The sequence below is a fragment of the Carcharhinus amblyrhynchos genome, chromosome 17 (assembly GCF_965287045.1).
Source record: "Carcharhinus amblyrhynchos chromosome 17, sCarAmb.v2.hapA, whole genome shotgun sequence".
NCBI lineage: Eukaryota > Metazoa > Chordata > Chondrichthyes > Carcharhiniformes > Carcharhinidae > Carcharhinus > Carcharhinus amblyrhynchos.
Window position 1 is genome coordinate 52,199,697 of NC_137340.1, and position 12,355 is coordinate 52,212,051.

Sequence of the window (12,355 nt, forward strand, 5' to 3'; positions counted from 1 at the left end):
GGGGAAAGAACAGGGGAGTGGAACTAATTAGAGTCATAGAGGTTTACAGCATGGAAACAGGCCCTTCTGCCCAACTTGTCCATAGTGCCCAGATTTTACCATTAAGCTAATCCCAGGTGGCCATGGGATTTGGCCCATATCCCTCTAAATGCTTTTTAAAAGACAAAATTGTACCCTCCTCTACTACTATCACTGGCAGCTCAATCCTTACTTTGACAACCCTCTGTGTGGAAAAAAAATTCCCCTCTGGACCCTTTTGTATCTCTCCCCTCTCACCTTAAACCTATGCCCTCTAGTTTTAGTCTCTCCTACTTTTCAGAAATGATATTGATTATCTCACTGATCTATGCCTCTTATTATTTAATCGACCCCTGTAAGATCACTCCTCAGCCTCCTACTCTCCAAAGGAAAACAGTCCCAATTTATCCAGCCTCTCCTTATAACTGAAACCGTCAAGTCCCGGTAGCATCCTAGTAAATTTTTTCTGCACTCTTTCTAGTTTAATAATATCCTTTCTGTAATAAGATGACCAAAACTGCACACAGTATGCTAAGAGTGGCTTTACCAATGTCTTGTACAACTTCAACAAAACATCCACTCCCGTATTCAATGTTCTGACCAAAGAAACCAAGCAAAGCCAAATGCCTACTTCATTACTCTGTCCACCTGTGACTTCACTTTCAAGGAGCTATGATCCTGTACCCCTAGATTTCTTTGTTCTATAACACTCCCCAGTGCCTACCATTAACTGAGTAAGTCCTGCCCTGGTTCGATCTACAAAAATGCACCACATAGAACATCACATCACAGTACAGGCCCTTCAGTCCTCAATATTGTGCCAAGCTATGTCCAATCCCAAGATCAAGCTATCCCTCTTCCTATAATTCTGGTGTGCTCCATGTGCCTAGCCAATAACCACTTGAAAGTTCCTGAAGTGTCCGACTCCATTATGACAGCAGGCAGTCTATTCCACATCCCACCCACTCTCTGAGTAAAGAATTTACCTTGGACATTCGTCCTATATCTCCCACCATGAACCTTATAGTTATGCCCCCTAGTAACAGTTACATGCACCCGAGGAAATAGTCTCTGCATGTCCACTCTATCTCATCATCTTATAATGTTGCCAACTATTAAGTTGCCTCTCATCCTCCTCTGCTCCAAAGAGAAAAGCCCCAACTCCCTCAACCTTTCCTCATAAGACTATCCTCCAAACTAGGCAGCATCCTGGTAAATCTCCTCTGCACTCTCTTCAATGCTTCCACATCCTTCTTATAGTGAGGTGACCAGAACTGCACACAGTATTCCAAATGTGGTCTCACCAAGGTCCTATGTAGTTGCAGCATAACCCTATGGCTCTTAAACTCAAACCTCATGTTAATAAATGCCAATGCACTGTAAGCTTTCTTCATGGCTATATCCACTTGAGTGGCAACCTTCAGCGATCTGTGGATATGAACCCCAAGATATCGCTGTTCCTCTACATTCTTTAGAACCCTGCCGTTGACCCTGTAATCTGCATTCAAGTTTGTCCTACCAAAATGAATCACCTCACACTTATCGGGGTTAAACTCCATCTGCCACTTTTCTGCCCAGCTCTGCATCCTATCAATGTCTCTTTGCAGCCTGCAAGAGTCCTCCACCTCATCCACTACTCCACTAATCTTGGTGTCATCAGCAAATTTACCCTTCAGCACCCTCTTCCAAATCATTGATAAAAATCACAAATAGAAGAGGACTCAGCACTGACCCCTGTGATACACCGCTGGTAACTGGCCTCCAGTCTGAAAATTTCCTTCCACCACCACCCTCTCTCTTCTATGATACACAGTAAAAAGTCTGACAACACCAGGTTTAAGTCCAACCAATTTATTTGATAGTAAACTCACTAGCTTTTGAGGTTACCCCCTTCGTCAGGTGAATGGAGAGTTCTGGCCTCAGACAGAGCATATAAAGCACAGACAGTTTACAGATTACTGATTAGAATGCGAATCTTTACACCTAACCTGCTGTTCAAGTCTTAAAGTGGCTGACGATGTGAGCTCTGATCACAGGTTAAAGAGATGTGTATTGTCTCCAGACGGTATAGTAAGTGAGGTTTTGCAAACCCAGGCAAGTCACGGGGGTTACAGATAGTGCGACATGAACCCAAGATCCCTGTTGAGACCGTCCTCATGTGTGCAGAACTTGGCCATCAGTCTCTGCTCAGCGACTCTGCACTGTCGTGTGTCGTGAAGGCCGCCTTGGAGAATGCTTACTTGAAGGTCAGAGGCTGAATGCCCATGACCACTGAAGTGTTCGCCAACAGGAAGGGAACAGTCTTGCCTGGTGATTGTCGAGCGATGTTCATTCATCCATTGTCGTAGCGTCTGCATGGTCTCCCCAATGCTTCGGGACAACCTTTCTTGCAACATATCAGGTAGACAATGTTGGCCGAGTTGCAAGAGTACTTACCGTGTACGTGGTGGATAGTATTCTCACGTGTGATGATGTCATCCATGTCAATGATCCGGCATGTCTTGCAGAGGTTGCTGTGGCAGGGTTGTGTGGTATTGTGGTCACTGTTCTCCTGAAGGCTGGGTAGTTAGCTACGAACAATGGTCTGTTTAAGGTTGCGTGGTTGTCTGAAGGCAAGAAGTGGGGGTGTGGGGATGGCCCTGGCGAGATGTTCGTCTTCATCAATGATATGTTGAAGACTCCGGAGAAGATGTCGTAGCTTCTCCGCTCCGGGGAAGTACTGGACGAACTCTTACAACTCGGCCAACATTGTCTACCTGATACGTTGCAAGAAAGGATGTCCCGAAGCATGGTACATTGGGGAGACCATGCAGACGCTACGACAACGGATGAATGAACATCGCTCGACAATCACCAGGCAAGACTGTTCCCTTCCTGTTGGCAAACACTTTTGTGGTCATGGGCATTCAGCCTCTGATCTCCGGGTAAGCATTCTCCAAGGCGGCCTTCACGACACACGACAGCGCAGAGTCGCTGAGCAGAGACTGATAGCCAAGTTCCGCACACATGAGGACGGTCTCAACAGGGATCTTGGGTTCATGTCGCACTATCTGTAACCCCCGTGACTTGCTTGGGTTTGTAAAACCTCACTGTACTGTCTGGAGACAATACACATCTCTTTAACCTGTGCTCAGTGCTCCTTCCACTCACATTGTCGGCCACTTTAGGACTTGAACGGCAGGTTAGGTGTAAAGATTCGCATTCTAATCAGTAATCTGTAAACTGTCTGTGCTTTATATGCTTTGTCTGAGGCCAGAACTCTCCATTCACCTGACGAAGGGGGTAACCTCGAAAGCTAGTGAGTTTACTATCAAATAAATCGGTTGGACTTAAACCTGGTGTCAGACTTTTTACTGTGTTTACCCCAGTCCAACACCGGCATATCCACTTCTATGATACAGCCAGTTACTTTTTCAATCGGCCAAATTTCCTACTATCCCACACATCCTTGTCTTCTTCATGAGCCTACCATGGGGAACCTTATCACACACCTTACTAAACTCCATGTATATGACATCAACTGCTGTACCTTCGTCCACACACTTAGTTACCTCCTCAAAGAATTCAGTCAAATTTGAGAGGCAGGACTTACCCCTCAGGAAACCGTGCTGACTATCCCAGATTAAACTGCATCTTTCCAAATGGTCATAAATCCTATCTCTCAGGACCTTTTCCATTAACTTATCGACCACCGAAGTAAGACAAACTGGCCTATAATTACCAGGGTCATTCCTATTTCCTTTCTTGAAGAGAGGGACAACATTTGCCACTCTCCAGTCCACTGGCAGTAGCCCCATGGACAGTGAGGACCCAAAGATCAAAGCTAAAGTCTCCGCGATCTCATCCCTTGCCTCCCACAGTATCCTAGGATGTATCCCATCTGGCCCAGGGAGAGTATGGTAGGATGAGAGAAGAATTGGCGAATGTTGACTGGGGGAGTGCGTTGGAAGGTAGGTCTGCTGAGGAGCAGTGGAGGATCTTTAAGGAGACCTTTCTTGGTGCTCAGCAGAAATTTATTCCGATGCTTAAAAAGGACCGTAGGAGGAGAGGTAATAAGCCGTGAATAACGAAGGAGGTGAAGGAAAGTGTTAAATTAAAAGCGGAGGCGTTTAGAGTAGCTAAGAGTAGTGGGCGAGAAGAGGATTGGGAGAGGTTTAAATGTCAACAAAGATTGAGAAAGAAATTGATAAAGAAGGGTAGGAGAAACTATGAAGCTGGGCTAGCGCTTAATATAAAAAAGGATAGCAAGAGTTTTTATAAATATATAAAAAGGAAGAGGCTGGCTAGGTGAACGTTGGACCCTTAGAGGATGAGAGGGGTGACTTAGTGGTAGGGGATGGGGAAATGGCTGAGGCCCTGAATAACTTTTTTGTTTCGGTCTTCACGGAGGAGGACGTGAGTAATTTGCCGGATGTTAGCGATGGAAAGGTGGTAGGACTGGAGGGTCTCAATGACATTATTGTTACTAGAGAGGCGGTGCTCGACAGACTGGAGGAACTGATTGTGGACAAGTCCCCAGGACCGGATGGAATGCAATCGAGGGTTCTGAAAGAAATGGCGGAGGTGATAGTGGATGCCTTGGTGGTTATTTTCCAAACATCGCTGGATTGCGGGGAAGTGCCGGAAGATTGGAAAACAGCTAATGTTACGCCGTTGTTTAAGAAGGGTGGCAGGCAAAAGGCAGGGAATTATAGGCCGGTTAGTTTAATGTCTGTTGTAGGAAAAATGTTAGAATCCGTCATCAAGGAGGAAATAGCGAGGCATCTTAAGGGGAATTGTTTGATAGAGCAGACACAGCACGGTTTTGTTAAGGGGAAGTCGTGTCTGACAAATTTATTGGAGTTCTATGAGGATGTGTCTAGGACAGTGGATAGAGGAGAGCCGGTGGATGTGGTGTTTCTTGATTTTCAGAAGGCGTTTGACAAGGTACCTCACGAGGTTATTGCAGAAGGTAAGGGGGCATGGAGTTGGGGGTAGGGTGTTAGCGTGGATAGAGGATTGGTTGTCAAATAGGAGGCAGAGAGTGGGGGTTAATGGGTGCTATTCGGATTGGCGGTTGGTGACTAGTGGAGTGCCCCAGGGGTCGGTGCTGGGGCCTCAGCTATTTACCATTTATATAGATGATCTGGAGGGGGGAACCGAGTGTATGGTGTCGAAATTTGCTGATGACACCAAGATTGGTGGAACGGCAAATTGTGTGGAGGGTGTGGAGAGCCTGCAGAAGGATCTAGATAGGCTGGGCGAATGGGCCAGGAACTGGCAAATGGAATTTAATGTTGGCAAGTGCAAGGTGGTCCGCTTTGGTAGGAATAATGGTAGGAAGGACTATTACTTACATGGCGAAAAACTGCAGCAGGCGACGGCGCAGAGGGACCTCGGGGTCCTTGTGCATGAGTCGCAAAAACCCAGCCTGCAGGTGCAGCAGGTGGTCAGGAAGGCTAATGGGATGCTGGCCTTCATAGCGAGGGGGATTGAATATAAAAGTAGGGAGGTCTTGCTGCAGCTGTATAGGGCATTGGTGAGGCTGCAGCTGGAGTACTGTGTGCAGTTTTGGTTGCCGCACTTACGCAAGGATATTTTGGCCTTGGAGGGAGTGCAGAGGAGGTTTACTAGGCTGATGCCAGAGTTGAGGGGGTTGAGCTATGAAGAGAGGCTGAATAAACTGGGCTTGTACTCGTTAGAGTTTAGAAGAATGAGGGGAGATCTCATTGAGACGTATAAGATGTTGAATGGGATGGATAGGATAGAGGTGGAGAGGCTCTTCCTGCTCAGAAAGGACAGTAGGACTAGGGGGCACAGCCTCAAGATAAAGGGGGGGCGGTTTAGAACGGAGTTGAGGAGGAACTTCTTCACTCAAAGGGTGGTGAATCTCTGGAATTCTCTGCCCGTTGAAGTGGTGGAGGCTGCCTCGCTAAATATTTTTAAGACGCGGGTTGATGGGTTTTTGATAAGCGAGGGGATTAAGGGTTATGGGGAGAGGGCGGGAATGTGGAACTGAGCCACGACAGATCAGCTATGACCTTATTGAATGGCGGGGCAGGCTCGAAGGGCTAGGTGGCCTACTCCTGCTCCTATTTCTTATGTTCTTATGTTTTACCCACCCTCAGATTTTTCAAAATTATGAATACATCTTCCCTCAGAACATCTACCTCCTCCATCCTATCAGCCTATCACACACTCCTCCTCAAAAACATGGCCCCTCTCCTTAATGAACACTGAAGAAAAGTATTCACTCAATGCCTCATGCACAAGTTCCCACTAGTATCCTTGACTGGCAGTAACCTCACCCTGGTCATTTTATTTCTCACTTAAGAATAAAAAGCCTTGGGGTTTTCTTTTATCTGACCCGCCAAGGACTTCCCATGCCCCCTCCTCGCTTTCCTCAGCCCTTTCTTTAACCCATTCCTAGCTATCTTTAACACTCAAGTGACCCAACTGAACCTTGTTTTTTCATCCTTACATACGCTTCCTTTTTCCTCTTAACAAGACATCTAACCTCCTTTGTGAACCATAACTCCCTCACTCAGCCATTTCCTCCCTGCCTGCCAGGGACATACCTATCAAGGACATGCAGTATTTGTTCCTTGAAAAAGCTCCACTTTTCGTTTGTGTCCATACCTGACAGTTTCTGCTTCCATCTTATGCTCCCTAATTCTTGCCTAATTGCATCATAATTGTGCTGGATATTCTGGAGGGTCTGAAAATACATAAGTCCCCTGGTCCGGATGGGATTTACCCCAGGATTCTCTGGGAGGCAAGAGAAGTGATTGCAGAGCCTCTGGCTCTGATCTTCAGGTTGTCGTTGGCCTCTGGTATAGTACCGGAAGATTGGAGGTTAGCGAATGTTGTCCCATTGTTTAAGAAGGGGAACAGAGACTTCCCTGGGAATTATAGACCGGTGAGTCTCACTTCTGTTGTGGGCAAGGTTTTAGAAAAAATTATTAGGGATAGGATTTATAGTTATTTGGAGAGTAATGAATTGATTGGAGATAGTCAGCATGGTTTTGTGGTGGGTAGGTCGTGCCTTACTAACCTTATTGAGTTTTTTTGAGAAAGTGACCAAAGAGGTGGATGGGGGTAAGGCAGTGCACGTGGTGTATATGGATTTTAGTAAGGCGTTTGATAAGGTTCACCATGGTAGGCTTCTGCAGAAAATGCAGATGTATGGGATTGGGGGTGATCTAGGGAATTGGATCAGGAATTGGCTAGCGGATAGGAGACAGAGGGTGGTGGTTGATGGTAAATATTCATCATGGAGTTCGGTTACGAGTGGTGTGCCTCAGGGATCTGTTTTGGGGCCACTGCTGTTTGTAATTTTTATTAATGATCTGGATGAGGGTATAGTTGGGTGGATTAGTAAATTTGCTGATGACACCAAAGTCGGAGGTGTGGTAGATAGTGAGGAAGGGTGTCATAGTTTGCAGGAAGACTTAGACAGGTTGCAGAGCTGGGCCGAGAGGTGGCGGATGGAGTTTAATGTGGAGAAGTGTGAGGTAATTCACTTTGGTAGGAATAACAGATGTGTTGAGTATAGGGCTAACGGGAGGACTTTGAATAGTGTGGATGAGCAGAGGGATCTAGGTGTATGTGTACGTAGATCCCTGAAAGTTGGGAATCAAGTAGATAAGGTTGTTAAGAAGGCATACGGTGTCTTGGCGTTTATTGGTAGGGGGATTGAATTTAGGAGTCGCAGCGTTATGTTGCAACTGTACACAACTCTGGTGCGGCCGCACTTGGAGTACTGTGTGCAGTTCTGGTCCCCACATTACAGGAAGGATATGGAGGCTTTGGAGAGGGTGCAGAGGAGGTTTACCAGGATGTTGCCTGGTATGGAGGGGAGGTCCTATGAGGAGAGGCTGAGGGATTTGGGGTTGTTTTCGCTGGAAAGAAGGCGGCTAAGAGGGGATCTTATTGAAACATATAAGATGATTAGAGGTTTAGATAGGGTGGATAGTGATAGCCTTTTTCCTCTGATGGAGAAATCTAGCACGAGGGGGCATGGCTTTAAATTAATGGGGGGTAGTTATAGGACGGATGTCAGGGGTAGGTTCTTTACCCAGAGGGTGGTGAGGGATTGGAATGCCCTGCCTGCTGCAGTTGTAAATGCGCCTAGTTTGGGGGCGTTTAAGAGATCTGTGGATAGGTTTATGGACGAAAAGGGATTGGTTTAGGTTAGTGGGTCATTGTTTTGTAACTGGTCGGCGCAACATCGTGGGCCGAAGGGCCTGTTCTGCGCTGTAATGTTCTATGTTCTAATTATAAACCTGCCCCAATTATAAACCTTGCCCTGTCATGTAACCCTATCCCCCTCCATTGCAATAATGAAGGACACCGAACTGTGGTCACTATCTCCAAAGTGCTCTCCCACAAATAAATCTCATGCTTGGCCTGGTTCATTACCCAGTACCAAGTCCAATGTGGCCCCACCTCTTGTCAGTTTATCTGCATATTGTGTCAGGAAACTTTCTTGCACACACTGTACAAAAAGTGTCCCATATGAACTATTCGACCTATAAAGGTTCCAATCAATATTTGGAAAGCTAAAATCACCCATGATAACTACCCTGTGACTCCACACCTACCCATAATCTGCTTTGCCATTTCCTCCTCCACATCTCTATTACTGTTTGGGAGCCCATAGAAAACTCCTAACAATGTGACCGATTCTTTCCTATTTCTAACTTCAGCCCATATTACCACTGTAGGCAGATCGCCGTCGAAATGCCTTTCAGTAGCTGATAAACTACCCTTGATTAACAATGCTACTCCTCCACCACTTTTATCGCCTTCCCTACTCTTACTGAAATATCTATACCCCGGAACTGCCGACAACCACCTTACATTTATCTCAATTAAACTCCGCCTGCCATTCATCAGCCCACTGGCCAATTGATTAAGATCCCATTGCAATCCTAGAGAACCTTCTTCACTGTCCACTATGCCACCAATTTTGGTGTCGTCTGCAACCATGCCTCCTAAATTCTCATCTAAATCATTAATAAAAATGACATAACAGTGGGCCCATCACTGGTCCCTGAGGCACACTGCTGGTTACAGGCCCCCAAGTTGAAAAACAACCCTCTATAACCACCTGTCTTCTGTCATCAATCCAATTTTGTATCCAATTGGCTAATTCTTTCAAAGAGTTGGCACAGACACAAATAGAATGAATTATTTGTACTGTATCATTCTATGATTTTATGGATGTAGTGAGTATGAAAGCACTAATATTATTTCTAAAAAGGTCAATTGCTTTAAGTAGTAAATGCTGAACCACAATGTGAGGATCTAGCTAAATTCCCAATTGGTTAATCTGATCTCTGCTAGGATGGATGTAGGATGCTCCAATTGGCTTTTGCATCCTTGGCTTGAAGGAATGAATATAGTCGGGATTCCCACTCCAGATAATGATCCAATGTCCCTCACTAGAAAATGCATCTGTGTGAATAAAGACAAGAATGAACAGAAAAAGGACTATCGAATCTTCCAACTCAGGAGGCCATTTGGCCCATTGTGCTTAGCCGGTTCTTTAAAAGAATAATCCAATTAGCCCTACCCTCCTGATCTTCCCCTATTGTCCTGAAATTATTTCCTTTTCAAAAATATGTGATAAAGTAGCCTTTTAATGCTCACTGTCTGGGCCAAAGTATGAATTGTGACTGCCTGAGCTAGTATTCAAGGGTGTTTGGCACTCATGAAACCGTATCCTAGCATGAGAGAGGAGAAAAAAGGGAAAGAAATTTCCAGGAATAAAAGTGTAATGCATATGAAAAAAGTAACTTATGTTGAAATCACACTGCTAAACATTGCAAAATTATTGAGAGTTTTTGTGTTTTGACTTCATCAGATACTTTAATATTTTGCTTTGTTAAGGTTATATGTTGGTTTAAGGTGATTCCTATGCTTTTGTGAAAGAGTGGCTTGGACAAAGTTTAATCTGTTATTTCGATATACTATGATATTAGCATTAAATGTTTAATCTTGTATAATTTGGCTGACTCTTTTATTACTTGTTTAGAGGTAACGTCACATTTGTTACACTAAAATTAATTCTGTATTGTAGAGTGACAATATATGTTAAGTTGTAATGTGCAATAAAGCTACTGTTTGTAGACTATTTGCGCGAATCATTTCAAGAGAAATTTATGCACCCTTTTTAAAAATGACTGCCCTTCCTGCTGTATTATTTTTGTATTTTGGGGGAGCTTTGATTTCAATGCCTCAGTTTGAGCTACTTCAGACTATTGGTAAATATTCTCCAACAATTTTATAAATAATTATTTAAACAATTTTAAAATTGATTGAGATGCTGAGGTTGTTAAATTCTTTGTATTCATAAAGTGATGTTACCCAAGCAAGGCCTTCTAATAAAGGAGGTGGCCCCCATCGATCCCTTCCTGCCTGTGCAAGTCCTGCTCACCTGAGTTTCCTTCCATCCAATCCTAGGCGTCCTGTGAGAGCTGGCCAACAGCAATTGGACTGCGAATCGCAAAGTATTGAAGGAGCACTTCCAAAGTCACTAAGAAGCATTCAAACCGTGACACAGGACAGTTATGGATCTTCTGTTGTTCTCAAAATACCAGTGACTCGATCTGTCCAGAAGGGTGAGGAACCAGTAAGCAAGAATGAGGAATCTACTACATCAAATTTAGGGCCAGCGTCTCAGCACCGTGGACAGCACTTAATACTAGCCAGAGAGGCCCCCTGGGCCAAACCACATTATGAATTCAATTTGGAACATGTAAAATTCAGGGGAAATGATACATCTGCAGATACCAAGGAATTTCCTTTCCATCAGGTTACATTTCAGAGAGGATCAGTTCAAACAAAACATGGAAAGAGAGACCAAGGCCATTCCTCTTCAGTAGATTTGAAGATACCACAGGTTCGGGGAATGGCTCTCTCTTGTGAAACCAATGTCACAAATCATTATAACTGTAGTTCATTGCTCATGAATTCACAGATTGAAAGCGCACTCCACAGGAAACTCAGAGTGATCCTTCCAAAGCAGAATTTGTGGCACAGGAAAGGGGTGGTGAGCTTGGTTGATGGAGGACATGATTCCTGGGGCTCAGATGCAGACCAGCCTACTTCTAGTAAGCAGCAGACCACATCTGAACAAGAAGGTGACTTGAAACAACCCAGAAAAAAGCGAGGACGCTACCGACAGTACAACAGTGAGATCCTTGAAGAAGCTATCACTGTGGTGATGAATGGGAAGATGAGTGTTTCAAAAGCCCAGAGTACCTATGGAATCCCTCACAGCACCCTGGAGTATAAAGTGAAAGAGAGGCTGGGTACTTTGAAAAACCCGCCAAAGAAAAAGCTAAAACTCCTCAGCCCAGAACCCCAAGAGTTGGATGACGAGCTAGAGCATAGTCCGAACAATTTGAAAGTTGAGTAGGACTTCATTTATCTGGGTGAGCACTAGTATAGCCCAATGACAATTTGAAAAGACATGGTAGTGGGGCATAAAGGTAGGTTGAGAACAAAAGGGAGTGCTCCTTTGCTACTGAAAATTCCAATTATTTAAAACTAGCCAACATTACAGAAGCACCAAAATGCTGAAAATTTGGGAAACAAATTAAAAGAATACAAATGCTGGAAACACAAAATTCTAATCGACCAGACATTAATTCTCTTTCCCTCCACAGAGGATGCCTGAGCTGCTGAGTGTTTCAAGCATTTTGTCTTCCTATTTACTGTAGTACTACTGGTCCAGTGAATAAGTCTAAAAGAAATCTCTTTTTAAATTGTTAATCTTTGTGCAGTTTTTTCCTAATGCAGTAGCAAAGGAGTTTGTACTGAACAAGGGAAAGACTTCTGAACCGTTCATTATAAGCTATCAGTACCAAGGTAAAAGCACTTACAGCAGCATTAGCAGTCAACATTTAACACAGCTTTTTAGAGAATATAATTGATAAATTTAATGTCAAAAACCTATACTTCAGTCCAGGCATGTTTCCTAGTGCTCTCCATCAATTAAAAAAAAATGAAATTAGCACGAAACTGGTAGGTGATTTATTCATATGGATATTCATATTCCTCGCATAGAGACACATTAAGAATAATTGTCCCAAACTGTTTTTGCTCTTTTAAATTTTACTTTGGAATTTGGCCCATCAAGCCACATAATCATTGTTGTAAGTTTTGAAAAAAATTCATTGAAAATTTATAATTTACTTTATGCTCGACTTAGGATCTTTGAAGTAGAATCTAAACAGATTGCCTTTATTGCAGAAAGGTCTGTCTTATCGAGTCTTGTTGGATTTGAACCAGCAGCAAGATTTTATAAACTGGTGTGGGGAGAATATTTTTCACATACGTGTGCTAGTGA

At 44.1% G+C, this 12,355-nt stretch overlaps 1 protein-coding gene across 1 annotated transcript in view; it reads left to right on the forward strand.

Annotated features, from left to right (window-relative positions):
• LOC145354519 (ligand-dependent corepressor-like) overlaps window positions 1-11,424 on the forward strand; it is a 97,247-nt gene extending 85,823 nt beyond the window's left edge. Inside the window, exon 7 of the mRNA XM_080205954.1 lies at window positions 10,465-11,424. Coding sequence (XP_080062080.1) covers window positions 10,465-11,422 — 958 coding nt within the window. The 3' untranslated portion in view covers window positions 11,423-11,424. The remainder of the gene's footprint in view (window positions 1-10,464) is intronic.
• The last annotated feature ends 931 nt before the right edge of the window (window positions 11,425-12,355 follow it).